Source organism: Pleurodeles waltl, chromosome 7 (genome assembly GCF_031143425.1).
Source record: "Pleurodeles waltl isolate 20211129_DDA chromosome 7, aPleWal1.hap1.20221129, whole genome shotgun sequence".
In the NCBI taxonomy this organism is placed as follows: domain Eukaryota; kingdom Metazoa; phylum Chordata; class Amphibia; order Caudata; family Salamandridae; genus Pleurodeles; species Pleurodeles waltl.
In genome coordinates this window covers 908,978,907-909,005,418 of record NC_090446.1, presented here as the reverse complement: position 1 = coordinate 909,005,418, position 26,512 = coordinate 908,978,907, and the positions used below count along the sequence as shown (strand labels likewise).

The following is a 26,512-nucleotide window of genomic DNA, read 5'->3' as shown; positions in this document are numbered from 1 at the left end:
CACAGGAGTGTCCAGATGGGGGCAGGAGCCACTACCCACCCTTCTACGGATGAAGAACCAGGCCGATGAGGGAAAATGAATATCAGCTGTGGAGCCCAGGAACTGCAGAGAAGTCCTTGGAGGCATGCAGATGATGTACCATGTTGGTCACCAGGTCGCAGTAGGTCATTGGTCAGGATGACGACCAACAAGCCTTGGCAAGTTGGAGCAAAAGAAGAGTTGCCAAGCTGAAGAGGACCAGCAAGCTCCAGGGCACTCGACCCTTGGAAGGGAGTCCAGGCTGACCCAGAGCAGTCAGGAGAGCAAGCAGAAGCAGACACAGCCCTCACAGGCAACCCACTGGCAGCAGGCACAGATAGTTGTTGTGAGGCCCAGTCAACACACCTGTAGAGGAGTCTGGAGACTGTCTTGCAAGGATGAAATGCTGGAGTCCAGGACTACTTCGAGTGTGAAGATCCCTTGGATAAGAGTCAACAAGCCTTGGTTGCTGCAAGAGTCGCGGTGCACAGGGGTACTGTCCTGCAAGGAGAGGCAAGGGCTCACCGTCTCTAAAACTGCTTACCTCCTGTCCAGTGTTGAAGGACCAAGGGGACAACTCAGACAAACCACCTGTGTTGGAGATTCTTTCTGGAGCTGGATGGCAGAAGATCCAAGCATTCTGTCGTCGTTGCCCTAGGCGCCTGTGGATGCAGGGGAGTGACTCCTTCACTCCAAGGGAGATTACTTCTTGCTTCTTTGGTGCAGCTCAAGTCTTGCCAACCCCAGAGGATGCACAGGCATGGAAATGTTTCAGCTGCTGGAAGGAGGTGGCGAAACAATGTTGCAAGACGAGGTCATCTCAGAAGTTGCAGGCTTGTTTGGTTCCTGAAGAGTCCAGTTGCAGTTCTGTTGGCCAGGAGCAGAGGTGGTCGTTGCAGAGAAGTCCTGGTGGAGTCTTGACCGAATCTGGGGACCCCAACCACAAGGGAGTCCTGAAAAAGCCCTAACAGGGTGCTTGGTCACTCTGCAGGGTCAACCCTTTCAGAGGGACTCACAGACGTCAGTTACCTGTCGTGACCAACCAGATCTTGTTTTCAAGATGGCAGGATCAAGTGGCCACCTGGAGGCACACTGGGCACCACTTCGGGGGTGGTGTTAAACAGGTGAGTGTTCACTCCCTTTTCCTTTGTGTGCTTTCGTGCCAGATCAGGGACCGGGGGTCCCTGGACTGGTGCAAACCAGATTATGCAAGGAGGTTAGCAAATGTGCCCTTCAAAGCAAGCCAGTAGTGTGGGGAGGCTACCTCTCCTCAGCCATGCAACACCTATTTCCAAGGGAGAGGGTGCTACCTCCCTCTTCCACAGGAAATCCTTTGTTCAGCCTTCCCCCTGCCTGAGCTGGTCAAGCACCAGGAGGGCAGAAGCATGTCTGAGGGGCTGCCCGCAAACTATGGAAGCAGCAATACTGGGGAATCCTCTAAAGAGCCCCCTGAGTGCATGATTCATGCCACCAATACTTGCATTAGTATTGGGGTATGATTCTGACATGATACCAAACATGCCTAGGTTTGGAATTACCATTGTGTAGCTGTACTACAGGTAGTGAGTGACCTGTGGCCAGTACATGGGTAAAATGGCTTCCCCACTCTTATGGAGTCTGGGAATTGGAACTGGAGTTCGTTGGGACACCTCTGCTCATGTAGAGGTGCCCTCACACACAGGCACCTGCACCCTACCCTCTGGGCTAGGAGGGCCTACCACAGGGGTGACTTACAGTGATCAGCAGTGAAAGGGTGCATGCACCTTTTCACGTAGGCTGCAATGGCAGGCCTGCAGACAGTTTGCATGGGCTCCCGTTGATAGCATAATACATGCTGCAGTCCATGGGGGACTTACAGGGGTACACCAGTATGCCAATGGTTGGGGTGTAAAGGGTACCAAAGCAACCAAATTTAGAGGAGCGAGCACTATCACTGGGGTCCTGGTTAGCAGGATCCCAGTGAAGACAGTCTACATACACTAATAAAAACGCAAAAGGTGGGGTACCCATGCCAAAAAGTGACACTTTCCTAAAGCTCTTCTTCGGATCTGCATGCAGGCTGGCGCAGAAAGAAAATAACTTATGTCAGAGCGCCAGGGTGGCCCCTATATAGGTCCTGCAATGTCTACCCGGCACACACAACACCGGACGTGGAACCAACCAACACCACATAACGACACACTGCTCGAGAAAAATCTCCAGATCCAGGCTGACTCATTCGGGAAATTCTAAGGTAAGGAATCTGCAATTAGAAGTCTCTAACAGATAACGTGAATAACAAAATTGAAAACATACATACCGGTGCCTCGTCCTCGCTCTCCGAAGTCTCGCTGCTCTCTGAGCTCTCTTTCGGTTTTCTTGTTGTCCCAGAAACCTTTGCAGGTGTCACAGCTTTTCCTGGTGTAGTAACTGCTGACTTGGGAGTGGGAGCAGATCCTTTCCCACTGCTGGATACCAGTTTGCCTGGAGTGGCCTTGATTGAGAAAAATAAAACACCGCATTCAGCAGGGGATCGAAATGAAACCATATTTTCCTTGAACAGGCAATTAGGAGTAATAGACTAGCATTATATTCCATGCACATTTCATGTATGGGAACTAGTTTTCTTAATTATGATATGTTTGCAGCAGATCTGCACGAGGATAACAGAAAGCTAATGCCAAATATTTACTTGACAAAGAACCATCTGACATCCTACACCATTAAAAACTTCCAGAAAATAATGTTGCTTCTTGGACAAACTGAGAATTCGAAATAGACTGAAGGAGAATTAGAGAGGGAGCTTTACAGTTTACTGATTTAACCTCCTATAAGTCCTGTATTACAAACTGAAGAAATAGGTTATGGCTTGGAAATTAGGGGCGAGTGATCCTTTCCTCCTGTAAATTAAAAGGCCATTAACTTTCGAAAAAAGAGTAGATAATGGCTCCTTATTGCGGTGTTGTGGACATTTGGGAAACACTCTATGCTGCCATTTCGGTCTCAGCACAAATTATAGAGTGACTGAGAACCCTACAACCCCCAAAAATATGTCACTCATTGCATCAGGTCCAATAAGAGAACTATTATTTGTGTTTGGGTTCAAAGGACCAGCTTGATGGGTGGAGAGTACTCACCCACAGCTCGCCTTTCCTTTCTATAACATGCAGAAATTTAAACTTCCAGAGCCATACCGGTGCTGCGGGTGTCTCATCCTCATCACTGTCTGAAGTCTCGCTGCTCTCTGAGCTTTCTTCCTGCTTTCTTGTCATCCCAGAAGCCTTTGCAGGGGTCACAGCCTTTCCTGCTGGTTTGGAAGTAGGTGTAGCTGTTTTCCCACCGCTGGATGTTAAGCTGCCAGAAGCAGCTTTGATTGTTGGTTTTGTTTTGGCAGCAATGATTGCCTTAATCCAAAGATAATACAATACAGAATTCAGCTCGGGAACAGGTTATCTGAAGTAACAGAACAGCATAATATTTGATGCATATTTCGTGGTTGAAATCCACTTTTAATGCTTTATTAACAATTGTTAACGGTTTTGAATCAGCCTGCAAGAACAGATACGAAAGTGACTGCCAAACAAGTTAACCTAACGAAGACCCATCCAACGTCCTATACCAATGCCACTGAGTTAACTTCCAGAAAAGAATGCTATTTCCTGGAAAAACTGCAGATGTTGACCAGATTATTGCAGGATGAAGTAGCGAAACCTTTAACAGCTCCTCGTTGAGGTGTTCTGGACCTTTGGAAAGCACGCTATATCTGGCTTGGAACAAATTATAGATGGACTTGCAAATTAAAATGCATCCTAGAAAAGGTTTTTCTCACACAGTCTTTGTTCAAAAGAGCTAACGCAATCTGATTTTGAGATCAAAAGAAGCAAATCAGCTTAATGGATGTAGTGTACTCAGGCACAGCTCCTCTTTCTTTCTGGACCATGGAGAAATTTAAATTTATTTAAAAAACCTACCGGTGCTGCAGTTTTCTCATCCTCACTGTCTGAAGTCTCACTGCTCTCTGAGGTTTCTTCTTGCTTTCTTTTAATCCCAGCAGCCTTTGCATGGGTGACAACTTTCCCTGGTGTAGGTACACCTGGTTTATGAGAGGGAGTAGATGCTTTTCCACTGCTGGATACGATGTTGCCTGCAACAACCTTGCCTGCTGGTTTAGGTTTGGCATCAAATTTCGCCTTAAGCGAAAGAAAACAATACTCAATTCAGCAGGGCAAATGAGGAAAAATAATATTTTATCTGAACAGATTACCATGAACAGAAAAGCATGTTAATATTCCATGTACATTTAATGGATTAAGTCATTAAATCATTTTTTTTTTTTAAATATCAAGCTAGTGTCAAAGAAAAGGATCAGATTAACAATGCTGCAAAATGGGGTAACTTGGCAATGAACCATGCAACACACTGTGCTAATGCCACTGAATCACAACCTTGCAGAAAATAATGTTCCTTTCTTTGATGAAAAAAAAAAGAAGTTACTCTAAAGAAGACTATACTGAGACCTTTACAGTTTTCAAATTTGAAGTCCCACAAATCATGCACAACTGACGAAACTGAAAATATCAAGAAGGCTCACATCAAGGGAGCCACCAATTCTGTAAATGTAAAGTTATCAATGTTCAAAAAGGAGAGAATGGATAATTGAAATTATGGAATCAGAACCAAACATCTCACCTATAAAAGCAGTTTCATATAGAGCCTTTATTCAGACATGGTTACTTCTTCAGAAGAGGCAGATTAGAGTGCATCATTTTTTATTTCAAGTCAATGAAAGACATGCTGAAAATAGGACAATCCTCTGGAAAAAAGTTTGCTTCAGCATATTATTAAAGGGGGCAAGATTGCATTTTAATTGGGGAGAAAGAAATCTCATGCCACTAATTCCGCAAAGGGCGCTAGGACACTTTCCCATTAGCACATTACAATTTATCAACGACTGATTTTGGTGCAAGTATTTTTCGGTCATTTTTAATTACTTATGGACAAAAATGTTCAGTCCTTAAAAAAATGGTTATGGTGCTTTACGCCAAGAGCTTTGGTGACTTTTCTTCTAAAAATACAAGGAGCCTTCAAGCAACACTAAAGGTTTACCAGCAAGATGAACAGCGATAGCACCCCTAATCAGAGGTAATATTTTATCTTGTAAAGTCACATTTTCAGGACAAATTTCACTTGTGGCTAGACCGAAATGGACTCCAAACCTCCATTCCAGGAAAATAAAAGTGAAGATTTTTACAGCAGTATTTTTTACTGTGCATGTTTTAACTGATGTGTCACAATGGATTTATCCAGAATACATCTTATCTAAAGTAGTTTTCCTTTACATCAATAAACCTGTAAACAGTACCCCTCACACTGAGTTCTAAATTCTCTATGAATAGGTTAAAGTATCTGTGAAATGCACTACTTCCTGAAACTTTCTTTTCAACTGATTATGCATATACCCTCTTTCAGTATAACTTAATATATACATTGGTCTTCAGACCCTGAACCATATTTCTGTTCACATTCTTGAACACATTATCAACTTTGGCTTGACAGGCTCTTGTACACAATCAAATCAAACAATGCAACTGGAAAGCATGCAGGAGAGTGAGCAAGAGAATTAAATGGGTGAAAGTTTTAGGAAGGAGAATACTCTTTTCAGGAGTTGGGCTTAAAGTAAACTACTATGCAAAATAAACGTGAATTTATGGCAGAAGCTGCTCCCCTGAGAACATCTGATTGAATAGAAGACTCCACAGGCTTCTACCATGTCCACTACTATATAGTGAAGGAAGAAGTCCTGAACAAGGTTTGAGAGAAGGGATGTTTTCTACCATCAGCCGCACCATGAAACTGCCATATTTAACACAAATACTTTACATGACTCAACCAATCCACTCTGCTTTTTTAAAATTTCTTTACTGAGAGAATAAAAGATAGCCTGCAATATTTTGTTTTTAAAAGCTTGGTCTTAAATAAACTGAAAAAAGTGTAAAGCCAGGATGAATATAGCTTACAAATGTCAGAACTTACAGACAAGTGACATCTGCAAAGCAGAAACTACAGCCTAAAATATACTTGCAGGATTCAGATGTTAAAATACTAATTATTTGCATGTATATGAATCCACTGTCAAATACACGTATATGTGGGGTAGCTTGTACAAGATCCATAAAATTAGACAGTATCTATACAGCAGAAAAACCCACACCACATTGCCTTCTCTAGGAAATGGTTAGTTTATTCCCCTGCCTGCGCTTGATACTGAGGGATGCCCTTTGGTCTTAGTGTTTATCTAGGCTACAGTTTTCAATGTTGGGTGTCTCAGTCACTAAAGAAGTAAATTATTATTATTTTTTTTTAATCAGTATAAGTTTTACCAGGAGCCCATACACATGTGATGTCACCGCAATCATCACTTTCATAGAATTCAATAGTGAGACCCTGTAGGAAGCTGGCTGTGTAGTGTACCAATGTAGGGGTACACTAGGCGGACAGTACAGGTGGCCCTTAATGGTTGACAGAGGTTAAAGTAATAACCCTAAATGCTCTCTTTTGTGGTACTGTGGGTGAGCAGTTTAGGCTTATCAGAGGGTAGTGCTAAGTATCTGTTGGACACACAGTCAATAAATGAGACTCACAAAGAGTCTAGACGAATTTTACAAAAATACAAGTTTTATTTTATTTTTAAAACACCAAAACATTCAGGTAGGAGTACTGTTCGGAATATTTACTTTGGACAGTGAGGTAAGTAAATCACACAAATGTGCTTTTATGCAGTAATGCTTTTCAAAAGGTGAAGAGACATACTGCATACAGGTACTTGCAGAGGTATCTCAGGGTCCCCTTTAGGTCTTAGGGTAAGGGGTGAGGAAGGTGTGTGCAAGGTCACAAGAAACAGCAGCAGTTTGATTCTACCTGTCTTGAGGAGTCCAATTGCAGAGGTGCTGGATGGGTCGCGAACCTTGCGCACTGCACGGCTGGCGCAAGGGGGGTTGGGGGAGGGGGTTTTGACTTGCCGGTCACCTGCAAAGAGGCTGTAGAGGGGTGCCTTGGGGACAAGTCCCGGAGCTCCCAAAAGAGGGCTGAGTTCCCGAGAGTCTTGGAAGCAAGGGGGCACAGCCAATAGTCGTGGACCCGGGCCAAGGTGCTCGGCTGCAGAGGGTTTTGGGTGGCTGGTCCAGTGAGGCAAGGGTGCTCACTGCGCTAGGTTAGACCTGGAGAGGGAGAAGAAAAAACAGATAGTCAAGCTACTGTCGTGGGCAGCCTTGACCATTCAGTCAACCTTCAGGTGCAGGTAGTCTTTTTGTGGCAGTAGTGTCTGGCTCACAAACAAGCAAGCCTTGGAGCTACCAACTGCTCCTGCACCCCAGGTACTGGTGCAGGGCGACTCCTGATGGGTTTGGTGACTCCAAGTGTCCTGGGGAAACGGGTCTGTCCTCCTGGAGCACGGTGACCTCCTGGGTGCATGCTTTGTCGGTGGACCCAGTGGTTAGCAGATCAGTGGACAAGACTTTGAGGTTGATGCCTGCAGGATGCAGGGAAGTAACTCCTCCACTCCAAGGGAGATATTGGCTGGTTTACGGATTGCTGGCAGCCCTCCAAGGCTTTTGGGAGACAGCAGCAGGAGGAGTCCGGGCGATTGTCGGGACAGGAGCCGGTAGGGAGGGTTTTGGCACCAAAAGCCCAAGCTGTTCCAAACCATATATTAAGTGGAATGCGGACGTCAGAGCCTCACCCAAGGAAGTGGAATCTGTAGAGGGACGCTTAAAGAAATAGGAACCCCAAAAGGTAAGTACCAGTGTTCACAAGCAACCAGGAGAGAAGAGTTAAGTACCTGTTTTTTCCCCAAACCCACAGGTAAACTTTGTAAAAGGTCTGCAAGACACAAGCAAGACTGGAAGAAACAGAAGATGGATCCTCAAGGAAGAGGACCGGAAAATGAAGGGGACCAGGTCCAGTTCCAGTTCGACTGTCCAGTTGGGGCAGGAGCCACTACTCACCCTTCTGGAGATGCAGGAGCAGAAGAGTTCCAGAAGTGATGCAGTCAATGTACCACGTCGGAAGAAGAGTTGCAGTCAGTGGTGTGGAAAAAAACACCAACAAGCCCTGGCTGTAAGGAAATGCCTCCTTGGCATAGTTACCCCCGGAGTTTTTGCCTTTGCTGATGCCAAGTTATGATTTGAAAATGTGCTGAGGCCTGCTAACCAGACCCCAGCGCCAGTGTTCTTTCCCTAACCTGTACCTTTGTTTCCACAACTGGCACACTCTGATATCCAGGTCCCTTGTAACTGGTACCTCTGGTTCCAAGGGCCCTGATGCCAGGGAAGGTCTCTAAGGGCTGCAGCATGTCTTATGCCACCCTGGGGACCCCTCACTCAGCACAGACACACTGCTTGCCAGCTTGTGTGTGCTAGTGGGGATAAAACAACTAAGTCGACATGGCACTCCCCTCAGGGTGCCATGCCAACCTCACACTGCCTATAGGTATAGATAAGTCACCCCTCTAGCAGGCCTTACAGCCCTAAGGCAGGGTGCACTATACCATAGGTGAGTTGGTGTCTCCGTCTTCCCTGCAGGTTTTTCAGTTCAGCAGTCCTCTTCTTAGGTTGCAGGAATCAGAGTTCCTAGGTTCTGGTGAGCCCCTAAATACTGAATTTAGGGGTGTGTTTAGGTCTGGGGGGGTTGGTAGCCAATGGCTACTAGCCCTGAGGGTGGCTCCCTGAGGGGAGGGGCACATCCCTAATCCTATTGGGGGAATCCTCCATCCGCAAGATGGAGGATTTCTAAATGTTAGAGTCACCTCAGCTCAGGACACCTTAGGGGCTGTCCTGACTGGCCAGTGACTCCTCCTTGTTTTTCTCATTATCTCCTCCGGCCTTGCCACCACAAGTGGGGACGTGGCCGGAGGGGGCGGGCAACTCCACTAGCTGGAGTGCCCTGGGGTGCTGTAACAAAGGGGGTGAGCCTTTGAGGCTCACCGCCAGGTGTTACAGTTCCTGCAGGGGGAAGGTGAGAAGCACCTCCACCCAGTACAGGCTTTGTTACTAGCCACAGAGTGACCAAGGCACTCTCCCCATGTGGCCAGCAACATGTCTGGTGTGTGGCAGGCTGCTAAAACTAGTCAGCCCACATGGATAGTCGGTTAAGGTTTCAGGGGGCACCTCTAAGGTGCCCTCTGGGGTGTGTGTTACAATAAAATGTACACTGGCATCAGTGTGCATTTATTGTGCTGAGAAGTTTGATACCAAACTTCCCAGTTCTCAGTGTAGCCATTATGGTGCTGTGGAGTTTGTGCATGACAGACTCCCAGACCATATACTCTTATGGCTACCCTGCACTTACAATGTCTAAGGTTTTGCTTAGACACTGTAGGGGCATAGTGCTCATGCACTGGTGCCCTCACCTATGGTATAGTGCACCCTGCCTTAGGGCTGTAAGGCCTGCTAGAGGGGTGACTTATCTATACGTGCATAGGCAGTGAGAGGCTGGCATGGCACCCTGAGGGGAGTGCCATGTCGACTTACTCATTTTGTTCTCACCAGCACACACAAGCTGGCAAGCAGTGTGTCTGTGCTGAGTGAGGGGTCTCCAGAGTGGCATAAGACATGCTGCAGCCCTTAGAGACCTTCCCTGGCATCAGGGCCCTTGGTACCAGAGGTACCAGTTACAAGGGACTTACCTGGATGCCAGGGTGTGCCAATTGTGGATACAAAAGTACAGGTTAGGGAAAGAACACTGGTGCTGGGGCCTGGTTAGCAGGCCTCAGCACACTTTCAATTCAAAACATAGCATCAGCAAAGGCAAAAAGTCAGGGGGTAACCATGCCAAGGAGGCATTTCCTTACACAACCCCCCCCCCAAACGAAAGAGGATGAGACTAACCTTTCCCAAGAGAGTCTTCATTTTCTAAGTGGAAGAACCTGGAAAGGCCATCTGCATTGGCATGAGCAGTCCCAGGTCTGTGTTCCACTATAAAGTCCATTCCCTATAGGGAGATGGACCACCTCAACAGTTTTGGATTTTCACCTTTCATTTGCATCAGCCATCTGAGAGGTCTGTGGTCAGTTTGAACTAGGAAGTGAGTACCAAAGAGGTATGGTCTCAGCTTCTTCAGGGACCAAACCACAGCAAAGGCCTCCCTCTCAAGGGCACTCCAACGCTGCTCCCTGGGGAGTAACCTCCTGCTAATGAAAGCAACAGGCTTGTCAAGGCCATCATCATTTGTTTGGGACAAAACTGCCCCTATCCCATGTTCAGAGGCATCTGTTTGCACAATGAATAGCTTGGAGTAATCTGGAGCTTTTAGAACTGGTGCTGTGCACATAGCTTGTTTCAGGGTGTCAAAGGCCTGTTGGCATTCTACAGTCCAGTTTACTTTCTTGGGCATTTTTTTTTTAGGTGAGTTCTGTGAGGGCTGTCACAATGGATCCATATCCCTTCACAAACCTCCTATAGTACCCAGTCAAGCCAAGGAATGCCCTGACTTGAGTCTGGGTTTTTGGAGCTGCCCAGTCCAGAATAGTCTGGATCTTAGGCTGGAGTGGCTGAACTTGGCCTCCACCTACAAGGTGTCCCAAGTAAACCACAGTTTCCTGCCCTATCTAGCATTTGGATGCCTTGATAGAGGCCTGCAGATTGCAGAGCCTTCAAAACCTTCTTCAGGTGGACCAGGTGGTCCTGCCAGGTGGAGCTGAAGACAGCAATATCATCAAGATAAGCTGCACTAAAGGATTCCAACCCAGCTAGGACTTGATTCACCAACCTTTGGAAGGTGGCAGGGGCATTCTTTAAACCAAAGGGCATAACAGTGAACTGATAATGCCCATCAGGTGTGGAGAATGCGGTCTTTTCTTTTGCTCCAGGGGCCATTTTGATTTGCCAGTACCCTGCTGTTAAGTCAAAGGTACTTAAGAATTTGGCAGCACCTAATTTGTCAATCAGCTCGTCAGCTCTAGGAATGGGATCGGCATCTGTCTTGGTGACAGAATTAAGACCTCTGTAGTCCACACAAAACCTCATCTCTCTCTTTCCATCTTTGGTGTGAGGTTTGGGGACTAAGACCACTGGGCTGGCCCAGGGGCTGTCAGAGTGCTCAATTACTCCCAATTCCAGCATCTTGTGGACTTCCACCTTGATGCTTTCCTTAACTTGGTCAGACTGTATGAATATTTTGTTTTTGACAGGCATGCTGTCTCCTGTGTCCACATCATGGGTACACAGGTGTGTCTGACCAGGGGTTAGGGAAAAAGAGTTCAGCAAACTGCTGCAGGACCTTCCTACAGTCAGATTGCTGTTGGCTAGAGAGGGTGTCTGAGTAGATCACTCCATCTACTGAGCCATCTTTTGGGTCTGATGACAGAAGATCAGGGAGAGGTTCACTCTCTGCCTCCTGATCCTCATCTGTTACCATCAACAGATTTACATCAGCCCTGTCATGGAAGAGCTTAAGGCGGTTCACATGGATCACCCTCTTGGGGCTCCTGCTAGTGCCCAGGTCTACCAAGTAGGTGACCTGACTCTTCCTCTCTAGTACTGGGTAAGGGCCACTCCATTTGTCCTGGAGTGCCCTGGGAGCCACAGGCTCCAAAACCCAGACTTTCTGCCCTGGTTGAAATTCAACCAGTGCAGCCTTTTGGTCATACCAAAACTTCTGGAGCTGTTGGCTGGCCTCAAGGTTTTTACTTGCCTTTTCCATGTACTCTGCCATCCTTGAGCGAAGGCCAAGTACATAGTCCACTATGTCTTGTTTAGGCTCATGAAGAGGTCTCTCCCAGCCTTCTTTAACAAGAGCAAGTGGTCCCCTTACAGGGTGGCCAAACAGAAGTTCAAAGGGTGAGAACACTACTCCCTTCTGAGGCACTTCTCTGTAAGCGAAAAGCAGACATGGCAGGAGGACATCCCATCTCCTTTTGAGTTTTTCTGGGAGCCCCATGATCATGCCCTTTAATGTCTTGTTGAATCTCTCAACAAGGCCATTAGTTTGTGGATGATATGGTGTAGTGAATTTATAAGTCACTCCACACTCATTCCACATGTGTTTTAGGTATGCTGACATGAAGTTGGTACCTCTGTCAGACACCACCTCCTTGGTAAAGATACCAATGAGGGCCTTGGCTACTGAGGGCCAGTAGTCGACCTAAGGGGAATAGCTTCAGGATACCTAGTAGCATGATCTACTACTACTACTAGAATGTACATATTTCCTGAGGCTGTGGGAGGTTCTAGTGGACCAACTATGTCCACACCCACTCTTTCAAAGGGGACCCCCACCACTGGAAGTGGAATGAGGTGGGCCTTTGGATGTCCACCTGTCTTACCACTGGCTTGACAGGAGAGGCAAAACTCCTTAACCTTCTGGGACATATTGGGCCAGTAGAAGTGGTTGACTAACCTCTCCCACGTCTTGGTTTGTCCCAAATGCCCAGCAAGGGGAATATCATGGGCTAAGGTCAGAATAAACTCTCTGAAACTCTGAGGCACTACCACTCTTCTAGTGGCCCCAGGTTTGGGATCTCTTGCCTCAGTGTACAGGAGTCCATCTTCCCAATAGACCCTATGTGTTCCATTTTTCTTGCCTTTGGACTCTTCAGCAGCTTGCTGCCTAAGGCCTTCAAGAGAGGGACAGGTTTCTTGTCCCTTACACAACTCTTCCCTCGAGGGTCCCCCTGGGCCTAAGAGCTCAACCTGATAAGGTTCCAACTTTATAGGCTCAGTTCCGTCAGAGGGCAGAACTTCTTCCTGAGAAGAGAGGTTCTCTTTTTCTTGTTGTGTTGCAGCTGGTTTCCCAGCTGACTTTCCTTTCCTCTTGGTAGGCTGGGCCCTTTTTCCAGACTCCAGCTCTACTTTTTCACCCTGTGCCTTGCACTGTGCCCTTGTCTTGACACACCAGATCAGGGATACCCAGCATGGCTGCATGGGTTTTCAGTTCTACCTCAGCCCATGCTGAGGACTCCAGGTCATTTCCAAGCAAACAGTCTACTGGGATATTTGAGGAGACCACCACCTGTTTCAGGCCATTGACCCCTCCCCACTCTAAAGTTACCATAGCCATGGGATGTACTTTAGTCTGATTGTCAGCATTGGTGACTGGATAGGTTTTTCCAGTCAGGTATTGGCCAGTGGAAACCAGTTTCTCTGTCACCATAGTGACACTGGCACCTGTATCCCTCAGGCCCTCTACACTTGTCCCATTAATTAAGAGCTGCTGCCTGTATTTTTGCATGTTAGGGGGCCAGGCAGCCAGTGTGGCTAAATCCACCCCACCCTCAGAGATTAATGTAGCTTCAGTGTGAAACCTGATTTGCTCTGGGCACACTGTTGATCCCACTTGGAGACTAGCCATTCCAGTGTTAGCTAGAGTGGAGTTTGAAGTTGTATTTTTCTTGGGACAGGCCTGGTCTCCAGTTTGGTGTCCAGGCTGATTACAGCTACAACACCAGGCCTTTTTGGGATCAAAGTTTTTACCCTTGTACCCAGAATTGTTTTGTGAAGAGGCTCTGGGCCAACCCGCCTGTGCAGGTTTTTGGGGGCCTGTAGAAGACTTTACTATTTTTGTTTTTGGCTGTCTCACCACCTTTCCCCTGGGGAGGTTTTGTGACCCCTTTCTTTTGGTCACCCCCTGTGGAAGTTTTGGACACCCTAGTCTCGACCCAATGGTCCGCCTTCTTTCCCAATTCTTGGGGAGAAATTGGTACTAGGTCCACCAGATGCTGATGGATGCAGTTTATCATTGAAACAATTACTTAACAGGTGTTCTCTCACAAATAAATTGTACAGCCCATCATAATCACTTACACCACTGCCTTGAATCCAACCATCTAGTGTTTTTACTGAGTGGTCTACAAAGTCAACCCAGGTCTGGCTCGAGGATTTTTGAGCCCCCCTAAATCTAATCCTATACTCCTCAGTGGAGAATCCAAAGCCCTCAATCAGGGTTCCCTTCATGAGGTCATAAGATTCTGCATCTTTTCCAGAGAGTGTGAGGAGTCTATCCCTACACTTTCCTGTGAACATTTCCCAAAGGAGAGCACCCCAGTGAGATTTGTTCACTTTTCTGGTTACACAAGCCCTCTCAAAAGCTGTCAACCATTTGGTGATGTCATCACCATCTTCATATTTAGTTACAATCCCTTTAGGGATTTTCAACATGTCAGGAGAATCTCTGACCCTATTTATGTTGCTGCCACCATTGATGGGTCCTAGGCCCATCTCTTGTCTTTCCCTTTCTATGGCTAGGATCTGTCTTTCCAAAGCCAATCTTTTGGTCATCCTGGCTAACTGGATGTCCTCTTCACTGGGGTTATCCTCAGTGATTTCAGAGAGGTTGTCCCTCCTGTGAGGGAACCAGCATCTCTGACTATTATTTTTGCAGTCAGGGCTTGAGAGGCCCTGTTCTCCCTAGATAGGACTGGTGGGGGGGAATCACCCTCCAAGTCACTATACTCATCCTCTGTGTTGCCATCCTCAGAGGGGTTGGCTCTTTCACTCTGCCAACAGCTCCTGGAGCTGTAGTTTGGAAGGTCTGGAGCCCATTGCTATTTTCTTTAGTTTACAGAGTGACCTTAGCTCTCTCATCTGAAGATGGAGGTAAGGTGTGGTGTCGAGTTCCACCACATTCACATCTGTGCTAGACATTATGCTTCTAAAAGTTGGAATACTTTTTAAGAATCTAAAGACTAGTTCTAGAATCTAATTCAAACTTTCACAAAACTTTTAAACTCTAAAAGGAAATGCTAAACAGGGACTAACACAAGGCCCTAGCAGGACTTTTAAGAATTTAGAAAAATAGTTCAAATTGCAAAATTCGATTTCTAATGACAATTTTTGGAATTTGTCTTGTGATCAGGTATTGGCTGAGTAGTCCAGCAAATGCAAAGTCTTGTACCCCACCGCTGAGCCACCAATGTAGGAAGTTGGCTCTGTATGTGCTATTTCAAAGTAAGGAATAGCATGCACAGAGTCCAAGGGTTCCCCTTAGAGGTAAGATAGTGGCAAAAAGAGATAATACTAATGCTCTATTTTGTGGTAGCGTGGTCGAGCAGTAGGCTTATCAAAGGAGTAGTGTTAAGCATTTGTTGTACATACACACAGGCAATAAATGAGGAACACACACTCAGAGACAATTCCAGCCAATAGGTTTTGTTATAGAAAAATATATTTTCTTAGTTTATTTTAAGAACCACAGGTTCAAATTCTACATGTAATATCTCATTTGAAAGGTATTGCAGGTAAGTACTTTAGGAACTTTGAATCATTACATTAGCATTTATACTTTTTACATAAAACACAATAAGCTGTTTTAAAAGTTGACAGTGCAATTTTCACAGTTCCTGGGGGAGGTAAAGTATGGTTAGTTTCAACAGGTAAGTAAGTCACTTACAGGTCTCAGTTTTTGGTCCAAGGTAGCCCACCGTTGGGGGTTCAGAGCAACCCCAAAGTCACCACACCAGCAGCTCAGGGCCGGTCAGGTGCAGTGGTCAAAGAGGTGCCCAAAACACATAGGCTTCAATGGAGAGAAGGGGGTGCCCCGGTTCCAGTCTGCCAGCAGGTAAGTACCCGCGTCTTCGGAGGACAGACCAGGGGGTTTTTGTAGGGCACGGGGGGGGGGAGTCAGCACAAAAAGTACACCCTCAGCAGCGCGGGGGCGGCTGGGTGCAGTGTGCAAACACGTGTCGGGTTTTCAAGGCCCCAGCACCAGTGTTCTTTCCCTAACCTGTACTTTTGATTCCACAATTGGCACACCCTGGCACCCCGATAAGTCCCTTGTAACTGGTACCTCTAGTACCAAGGGCTCTGATGCCAGGGAAGGTCTCTAAGGGCTGCAGCATGTATTATGCCACCCTAGAGACCCCTCACCCAGCACAGACGCACTGCTTACCAGCTTGTGTGTGCTAGTGAGGACAAAATGAGTAAGTCGACATGGCACTCCCCTCAGGGTGCCATGCCAGCCTCTCACTGCCTATGCAGTATAGGTAAGACACCCCTCTAGCAGGCCTTACAGCCCTAAGGCAGGGTGCACTATACCATAGGTGAGGGTACCAGTGCATGAGCACTGTGCCCCTACGGTGTCTAAGCAAAACCTTAGACATTGTAAGTGCAGGGTAGCCATAAGAGTATATGGTCTGGGAGTCTGTCAAACACGAACTCCACTGCACCATAATGGCTACACTGAAAACTGGGAAGTTTGGTATCAAACTTCTCAGCATAATAAATGCACACTGATGCCAGTGTACATTTTATTGTAAAATACACCACAGAGGGCACCTTAGAGGTGCCCCCTGAAACGTAACCGACTATCTGTGTAGGCTGACTGGTTCCAGCAGCCTGCCACACTAGAGACATGTTGCTGGCCCCATGGGGAGAGTGCCTTTGTCACTCTGAGGCCAGTAACAAAGCCTGCACTGGGTGGAGATGCTAACACCTCCCCCAGGCAGGAGCTGTAACACCTGGCGGTGAGCCTCAAAGGCTCACCCCTTTGTCACAGCCCAGCAGGGCACTCCAGCTTAGTGGAGTTGCCCGCCCCCTCCGGCCACGGCCCCCACTTTTGGCGGCAAGGCTGGAGGGAACAAAGAAAGCAACAAGGAGGAGTCACTGGCCAGTCAGGACAGCCCCTAAGGTGTCCTGAGCTGAGGTGACTAACTTTTAGAAATCCTCCATCTTGCAGATGAAGGATTCCCCCAATAGGATTAGGGATGTGACCCCCTCCCCTTGGGAGGAAGCACAAAGAGGGTGTACTCCCCCTCAGGGCTAGTAGCCATTGGCTACTAACCCCCCCAGACCTAAACACGCCCTTAAATTTAGTATTTAAGGGCTTCCCTGAACCTAAAGATTTAGATTCCTGCAACAACAACAAGAAGGACTGCCTAGCTGAAAACCCCTGCAGAGGAAGACCAGAAGACAACAACTGCCTTGGCTCCAGAAACTCACCGGCCTGTCTCCTGCCTTCCAAAGAACTCTGCTCCAGCGACGCCTTCCAAAGGGACCAGCGACCTCTGAATCCTCTGAGGACTGCCCTGCTTCGACAACGACAAGAAACTCCCGAGGACAGCGGACCTGCTCCAAAAAGACTGCAACTTTATCCAAAGAAGCAGCTTTAAAGAACCCTGCAATCTCCCCGCAAGAAGCGTGAGACTTGCAACACTGCACCCGGCGACCCCGACTCGGCTGGTGGAGGACCAACACCTCAGGGAGGACCCCCGGACTACTCTACGACTGTGAGTACCAAAACCTGTCCCCCCTGAGCCCCCACAGCGCCGCCTGCAGAGGGAATCCCGAGGCTTCCCCTGACCGCGACTCTCTGAAACCTAAGTCCCGACGCCTGGAAAAGACCCTGCACCCGCAGCCCCCAGGACCTGAAGGACCGGACTTTCACTGCAGAAGTGACCCCCAGGAGTCCCTCTCCCTTGCCTAAGTGGAGGTTTCCCCGAGGAAGCCCCCCCCTTACCTGCCTGCAGCGCTGAAGAGATCCCTTGATCTCTCATTGACTTCCATTGCGAACCCGACGCTTGTTCTAACACTGCACCCGGCCGCCCCCGCGCCGCTCAGGGTGAAATTTCTGTGTGGGCTTGTGTCCCCCCCGGTGCCCTACAAAACCCCCCTGGTCTGCCCTCCGAAGACGCGGGTACTTACCTGCTGGCAGACTGGAACCGGGGCACCCCCTTCTCTCCATTGAAGCCTATGCGTTTTGGGCACCACTTTGAACTCTGCACCTGGCCGGCCCTGAGCTGCTGGTGTGGTAACTTTGGGGTTGCTCTGAACCCCCAACGGTGGGCTACCTTGGACCAAGAACTGAACCTTGTAAGTGTCTTACTTACCTGGTAAAACTAACAAAAACTTACCTCCCCCAGGAACTGTGAAAATTGCACTAAGTGTCCACTTTTAAAATAGCTATTTGTGAATAACTTGAAAAGTATACATGCAATTGAAATGATTCAAAGTTCCTAATGTACTTACCTGCAATACCTTTCAAACAAGATATTACATGTTAAATTTGAACCTGTGGTTCTTAAAATAAACTAAGAAAAGATATTTTTCTATACAAAACCTATTGGCTGGATTTGTCTCTGAGTGTGTGTACCTCATTTATTGTCTATGTGTATGTACAACAAATGCTTAACACTACTCCTTGGATAAGCCTACTGCTCGACCACACTACCACAAAATAGAGCATTAGTATTATCTCTTTTTACCACTATTTTACCTCTAAGGGGAACCCTTGGACTCGGTGCATGCTATTCCTTACTTTGAAATAGCACATACAGAGCCAACTTCCTACAGTTTGTGACCTACGTTATACCAATACACTGTACTCCATGCCAATTCATTCTATTGTACTTTACTCCACGCTACACCACTTCCTTGACTACCTCACTCTATGCTACTATACAACAATCCACTCTATGCAGCTCCACTGTTTCACACACTAATGTACTCTATGTAACTCCACCAACACTAATACACTGAATGCTGCTCTCCGTCACTCTACTCCTGTCTATAGCCCTTCACTCCACTATACTGTATGCTACTGTACAACACTACTCCACTCTATCATACAATAGAAGTCCACTAAACACCGTTCGTATAACAATGAACTCCACTCTGACACAGTACTCCAATCTACACCACTCAATGCCTATCCCCTGTACCACACTACATCACTGTACCACTCCACAAACGTCAACTAGACTGTATACCACTCTACATCACTTTCCATTACTGCATGACAACAGTACTCTTCCGTGTAACACTATTCCAATTTATGACACTACTCGACTGTATGTTACGCCACTCTACTGCACTCCACTATAGTTTACAACATGCCACTCCACACTATCCCACTCCAGTGTACTCCACTGTACTCTACGCCGCTCCACTGTTCAACACTACTCCACTGTATACAACTCCACTTTACAAAACTGTACTGCACTTTATGCCACTCCACTGTATGCCCATCCACTCCATGCCACTGTATTACACTGTATGACACTCAACCGAACTTCTTTCAATGCGCAATAAAATGAAGGTAAGATAGCTTCACCCTAGTTTTCGCTTCACCATGTATTTATTCACTGACTGCCAGTAGAAGTATGCCAGTCCCAGTTTCCATTTCATTACAACACCTTAGTCTTACTATACTGATGTAAATTGCCTAAAAGACAAGTTGGTGGATGTGAAGATCATGAAATCTGCAAGTTTTAACTGAAGAATTCCAACAACCAATTGTAAAGTAAATGGCAGAACTTGCAGGACATATGTATAATCCTGCTAAACATCAGCATGTAGCTTTTACGTTGAAGAATTCTTTCTGCATATTAAGATCTACTCCAAGACTAGCATGTGGAAAAAGAGCTTATTTAAGCAAGACAATGATGTACTCAAAACACCGAATTTATAAGCAGCAAAACTAACACAGATAAAAGGAGTGTGCCACTCATACATAACTTAACTTTAGTTCACGGTGACCGCCATTAACATAACTTGAACCTGGAATCCTGATATTTCCAGCAATATGATTTTTGGCACAGCTTCAGGGAAGAATAACAATGAGTCATGTCCACCATTCTATTGCACAATGTTTCTGCGTCAATGAAGTTTTCATGTGGCCTCATTCAGTCCCTCTTGGCACACATAGAAATCTGTTATTACTACATTAGGGATAGTCAAGGTCCTTAAACTGTTTAATATTCTGTAGCTCTCCTTTACATGCCAACATTTCAGGGTGTCTTCAATTACTTTCATTATGTTCCATCTTTACCACACTTTCTCTCACTTTATCCATGGCTTGGCAATTATTTGCAACAATGCCAGTGCATCAATCTTGTTTGCCAATTTTTTATTTTCTTCCATGAAAAGTAACTAAGTGACTACTGGAGGGAGTTGCCTCCCCAGACCACAAATGCTCACTGTACTGGCAACCTTAGCTATGGCATTGGCATTCAATGTACATTGAGGAGAAAAGCCGTTTTCTGTTGTAATGTGTTGCACTTTTGCTATCTCTTTGTTAAATGCTCACATATATTTCAGGTAGACATGGTGAGCGATGCCTGCATGAAATACAAGAAATCGATCTGCACACATTCTGTGCAGATTGATGCAAAATCTTTAGGAGTGAAACAAATATTTTGTTAAAAGCTTCAAAAGTGCTTTTTTCACACCACTACATCCCAAGTGGCCAGAGACAATCAAGGAGAGTAGCTTAATCTTTCCCAAAAACATATGACACTAATTGGCGTAACTTGGGAATACTGACACACGTAGCTAGAAAGTGGGATATGATCTCAGATGAGTCCTTCTAGCATATAGAGACCACTAAAAACATTCCAAGACAGCCATTCAGCTGATGTAGAATGATCCTCCTTGGAGTTCCTCTTTCGTGACTAAAAATGCCTGGTAGAAGATTCCATTTCATTACAACACCTTAGTCTGCCCAGGTTAGCTGGTGGTGGTCAGACTGGCCACAACAGATTGGCAGACACTATTCACTGGGGCCTTTAGTGTACTCTCATCCAATTCTCAGGATCAGTTACATAAATTCTAAGGACACTTGTGCCCGGAAATGTTGTAAAACTCCAGCTCAGCTCTTCCAGGAAGAATAAATCACACTCCTCTCATAGGCGTTCTATGTAGAAATGTTGCACCTCAGCAGGCCCCTCGGACGAGCAGTACAGCAAATACAAGTTGCACACCAAAATGTACAGCAATGCCACAAAGATCCACCTCGTTACCTTTCAGCCATCTCTGTGCATTGCAATGAGTGTCTAAAGGCTTGTCTGTCTCCTGGTGGAGTTTTGTTGGCCAACAGATGTCTTCATACTGCTTTATTACCCACACCAATTGTAAGATTTAACTTCTAGGGAATGTTTACATGACCTAGGAGCGCCTAGCTGGCCCACACCTTTGCCCGTCCTGTAAGTTACAACTGCAAGCCACAAAACAATACAGAGTTGCAAAATCTTTCACACAATTTTGACTGATGAATCCTTAAGTGTGTAGTCCCAAAAATGATAAGCAGAAGTGAAACAAAAAGGTAGATGCCCACAGGAAAAAGATCACCAGAAAAACCGGAAAAAATAACTAGCATTTAAGATGACAGTATCAAAGTGAAAACGAGCCCAGTCCACTGAGGTAAAGATGAACAACAAATGCTGGAAGCCAGAGATGTATTGTCAAGTGTATCTTGGTATCGGCTTTAGTTTCGACTTCAGATTTCATCAACGTATGCTGTACAAAGGTGTTTTGAGCCCCTCCCATATTTGCCGAAGGGCTGCATCTTAAAAGTTACATGGGAGCTAACATATGGACTAATCTCTTTCATAACTACACCCAAGGAAGTCGTAAAACCACATGAAGTACATTGTCTAGTACAGTCATTCACTTAAAGTGCCCAACATGTAGGATGAAAACACATCACTGCTGGGGAGAGAGGAAGAAGCAGAACACATTCAACCCATGGAACAAGAGATACAATGACCAAACTCTTAACTTTAGTTTGAGTCCATACAAGGTATCAGCAGATTAATAAATACCTGGGCATTTGTCCGTCAAAGTCGGCTTACAAACCTATCAAGTCTTTGTCTCTTAGAAAATGATTGGGTAACACAAGAAAAATGCACAAGCAGCCAAACTCACTGTTTTGTAGATCTGTCTTACTCCTTCAGCAAAGGGACAGCGGAACAAAGACTCTCTCAAGGGGAACAGGTGGGACCACAAAACGCTTGAGGTCTCATTACCCATAAGACTGGCATGTGTTCTGCCCACAATCACTAGTACTCTGGAAGGTGGATACGTTCTTAAAGGTATCTTCTACTTCAGTTGGTTGGCCCTGCAGATTTGCTGAAAATTTACCACAGGACAAATACAGGCACTCTCTTGACAACTGTGCCTAGGATTTTTTATTTTTTTTTCAATATGGGAATGCCCTCCCCGGCCCACTACCCCTCCCACGGGAATTTCAGCACCTCCAACTGCAGTGCTGTTTAATTATAGATTGCAGTGCATACGGAGAAATGCCCTTCAGTCAAAAACGTGGCAGAAAGTTTGCATACCATCCCCAATTTGTAGCATGTGAAGAGACACCACTGACTATTACCTTCACTAATAGCCACTGATGAGACGTTGCATTTAGGGGAGCCATAACTGTAGTAGGTAATACCAGTTTCATGACCAATGCCCTGTACGTCAATTGATTCCTAGCCTCACATTTTGAGGGAACAGATTACTGGCGCCAACAGTACATGAATGTTCCAACTGGAAATATTTATGATGGGAATTTAACTCTGCTGCCACACTATTTATTGTTGGTGTTGCTTAAGAAAAATATCTATCATTTAATATGGTTTTCTGTCATGGCACAGACATTTATTATAGGATGCCATTTACGGTCACGTCATTAAAAATATCAATAACCCAATTTATTATGCTACCCAATTTAATTCTTAGTGAAGATTGTGGAACCAATTTTCACTGAAAACTCATTCTAAAAAGGACTGCAACAACACATGAACAGGTACAGTAGGGGTTATTAGCGTGTGAGTGCTTACCAAAACTGTAATATAATGGCAGCAAAAATGCTTAATAAACTCACCAGTGTATTTTCCTTAGCACCCTCACTGCCTGATGAGCTGCTGCTCTCACAGGGGTCTGTCTGTTGTGATACAATCTCAGCCACCTTCACTGCAGTTATCGCTTTGCCCATGGTAGCAGGCACTGGCATAGGGGTGAGTTTAGAAGATATTCCCTGGACTTTTCTAAACATCGAGCTGGCTACAGGTGTTTTCACCAATGATGATTTGATCTTGGGAGTTACAGGTGGCGTGTCTACATTGAAAGATTTGGTCTAAAATGAATAACAAAATATTGAAAAGAGCCTTTGGCCTACCAGCTGATATCAGAGCAGAAACATTAAACAAAGAAGTTGGATGAAGTTCAGCAGAGAAACTATGTGGCAAGGCTGGGTACATTCAAACACCGCTGTGTTTGTGTATGCATTCTGCTATATTTAAATCCACACTGACATGTGGTCCTGTTACATTCACTAAAACAGCCAACAAGATAAGATGGGGAAACAGACAGGAGGAAAAGCTTTAAAAAGATTTTACGAGGAGCAAAACATGTTATTGCACTCACCAGGGCGCCAAGGTTCTCAGAGTCAGGTACGTCACTGCCCTTAAAGCTGGTTGCCTGCTCAGCTACGTTCACAGATAACTTGACAGGCATCATCTTTCCTGCACGTGCTGGGTTTTGGATAAAAGAAGCAGCTTTTCCCTGCGCTCCCTTGCTCGAAAGTGGAGTGGTTAAGAAGCTATTTATTGACAACACGTTGACCTGGCACGTCAGTATACTTTTGATAGCCGATTGTGCCTAAAAACAGCCATATAGGAAACAGCCAAAGGTCAGAAAAAGTAGCTAGTTGAGCAGAAATTAGTGTCATCCAGTAGGAGGCCACATGTAGGCACAAATGAGTCAATGATATTGGGAATGACTGCTGTGAACATGACAGTCTTAATTCTGCTTCCTTCAAATGGGATTTTCCTGGTTAAATTTGTGCCTTTCCTTTCACCAAGAAGAGACAATCCAAAATGAATTCCATAGCGCGTTAGAATAATTTTTTTTTTAAACTTTAGGACAGTGGGAAAAAAATCCCAAATATTCACTAGAATGCTTAGTGTGAAGAAGTTCTTACAAACTCAAAGTTAAAAAAAAAAAAAAAAAAAAAAAGTTGAGCCTGTTTCAATGTTAAAAAAAAAAAACAGAAAGTAGGAGCCTGTGTATTAAACCTTTATACCGCTTCAACCAGGAACTTACCTTCAGTAATACTCTTTCTGGTAGATACTCCAACTGCAGATTCCATCCCATGTGAATATCCTGCAGGTCCCCCAGGTGCCAGATTAGAAGTGCTTCTACGCACTGATAGGTGGTGCAGTGCAACTTGACCTCAACAGCATTTATCACCAAAAATGACAAAGGGAACCGCATATAAAAGCCACCCATTCGTACTGATGCGTTTCTTTTGGTGAACTAGAAGAGCCAGAGTGCCCATCCATAACATGGGACCTTTTTAGATGGAAAAGAGACCATTCCACAGAAAGGGGAGGAGAGGAATCTCTAGTAGAATGTCCACTAGAAAGATCATTACCTAATAGTTTTTAATTTGTTTTTCAGGTGTATACTTCTAACCGCAGATGCCTCACCTTGTAAACAGATACCAAAGCAGTACCTCCCACGGTGGAGGGTCTGTTGAATGGATCAAACTAAAAAATCTTGCAGGAATTGTAGGAAGTTGACTCTGTGCATGCTATTCCTTACTTTGAAATAGCACATAGAGTCCAAGGGTTCCCCTTAGAGGTAAAATAGTGGTAAAAAGAGATAATACTAATGCTCTATTTTGTGGTAGTGTGGTCGAGCAGTAGGCTTATCCAAGGAGTAGTGTTAAGCATTTGTTGTACATACACATAGACAATAAATGAGGTACACACACTCAGAGACAAATCCAGCCAATAGGTTTTGTATAGAAAAATATATTTTCTTAGTTTATTTTAAGAACCACAGGTTCAAATTTTACATGTAATACTTCAAATGAAAGGTATTGCAGGTAGGTATGGTGCTGTGGAGTTCGTGTAAAACAGACTCCCAGACCATATACTCTTATGGCTACCCTGCACTTACAATGGCTAAGGTTTTGCTTAGACACTGTAGGGGCACAGTGCTCATGCACTGGTACCTTCACCTATGGTATAGTGCACCCTGCCTTAGGGCTGTAAGGCCTGCTAGAGGGGTGTCTTACCTATACTGCATAGGCAGTGAGAGGCTGGCATGGCACCCTGAGGGGAGTGCCATGTCGACTTACTCATTTTGTTCTCACTAGCACACACAAGCTGGTAAGCAGTGTGTCTGTGCTGAGTGAGGGGTCTCTTAGGGTGGCATAATACATGCTGCAGCCCTTAGAGACCTTCCCTGGCATCAGGGCCCTTGGTACCAGAGGTACCAGTTACAAGGGACTTACCTGGATGCCAGGGTGTGCCAATTGTGGAATCAAAAGTACAGGTTAGGGAAAGAACACTGGTGCTGGGGCCTGGTTAGCAGGCCTCAGCACACTTTCAATTCAAAACATAGCATCAGCAAAGGCAAAAAGTCAGGGGGTAACCATGCCAAGGAGGCAATTCCTTACACCCCCCCCCCCCCCCCCAAACGAAAGAGGATGAGACTAACCTTTCCCAAGAGAGTCTTCATTTTCTAAGTGGAAGAACCTGGAAAGGCCATCTGCATTGGCATGGGCAGTCCCAGGTCTGTGTTCCACTATAAAGTCCATTCCCTGTAGGGAGATGGACCACCTCAACAGTTTTGGATTTTCACCTTTCATTTGCATCAGCCACCTGAGAGGTCTGTGGTCAGTCTGAACTAGGAAGTGAGTACCAAAGAGGTATGGTCTCAGCTTCTTCAGGGACCAAACCACAGCAAAGGCCTCCCTCTCAATGGCACTCCAACGCTGCTCCCTGGGGAGTAACCTCCTGCTAATGAAAGCAACAGGCTGGTCAAGGCCATCATCATTTGTTTGGGACAAAACTGCCCCTATCCCATGTTCAGAGGCATCTGTCTGCACAATGAACTGCTTAGAATAATCTGGAGCTTTTAGAACTGGTGCTGAGCACATTGCTTGTTTCAGGGTGTCAAAGGCCTGTTGGCATTCTACAGTCCAGTTCACTTTCTTGGGCATTTTCTTGGAGGTGAGTTCAGTGAGGGCTGTCACAATGGATCCATATCCCTTCACAAACCTCCTGTAATACCCAGTCAAGCCAAGGAATGCCCTGAAGGTGATGAAGCTTGTGCGTCTAATTTGTCTACTTGGGCATTCATAGTTAACTTGGAATCCATGGTGATTCCTAGGTTTTTAACTTCCTTGGATAATTGAGGAGGTGGTCCAAGATCGTCAGGCCAGACGCACAGAGGGTCATAATTGGGGTCTTCTAATTTAAGTAGTATCTGTGTGTCATCTGCATAGTTGTAGCATGTGAGATGGAAATCATTGATCAGTTCTGGTAAAGATATCATGTAGATGTTGAAAAGCAAAGGTGAGATGATTGACCCTTGAGGGACCCCTGCTTTTGTGAAGTAGGGTTCGGACGAGAAGGGGGGTGAGTGGATGATATTTGCTCTTTTTTGAAGATAGGAAGTAATCCAGTCGAGAGCAATCCCTTGTATGCCTGCTTTGTGGAGTCTTTGAGTTAGGGTGTCATGGTCAACCGTATCAAAGGCAGCTGAGAGGTCCAAGAGAAGTAGTGCAGCAACTCCATTTCGGTCGACTGTGTTTTTAAGATCGTCCCAGATTGCCATGAGTGCCGATTCAGTGCTTCTTCCTGGGCGGAATCCAGTTTGGAAGTCTGAAAGTATAGAATTGTCTTCAATGAATTGTGACATCTGAGCGAATGCTGCTCTATCAATTTGCCCAGGAAAGGTCCATTTGTGATTGGTCTGTAGTTGTTGGGGTCTTGCGGGTCTAGGTTTGTTTTCTTTAATAA

At 45.7% G+C, this 26,512-nt stretch overlaps 1 protein-coding gene across 9 annotated transcripts in view; it reads right to left on the bottom strand.

The window, feature by feature from the left end:
• Nucleotides 1-26,512, bottom strand: part of TCOF1 (treacle ribosome biogenesis factor 1) — a 437,876-nt gene that overhangs the window by 254,670 nt on the left and 156,694 nt on the right. For 7 of the 9 annotated variants that reach the window (XM_069199543.1, XM_069199548.1, XM_069199544.1 and 4 more), the window contains 3 exons: nt 3,969-4,187; nt 3,192-3,401; nt 2,318-2,491 (listed from right to left, as the gene is read on the bottom strand). In XM_069199543.1, the coding sequence (XP_069055644.1) occupies nt 2,318-2,491; nt 3,192-3,401; nt 3,969-4,187 (603 nt within the window). The remainder of the gene's footprint in view (nt 1-2,317; nt 2,492-3,191; nt 3,402-3,968; nt 4,188-26,512) is intronic. The other 2 variants (XM_069199545.1, XM_069199549.1) reach the window with 1 other exon arrangement.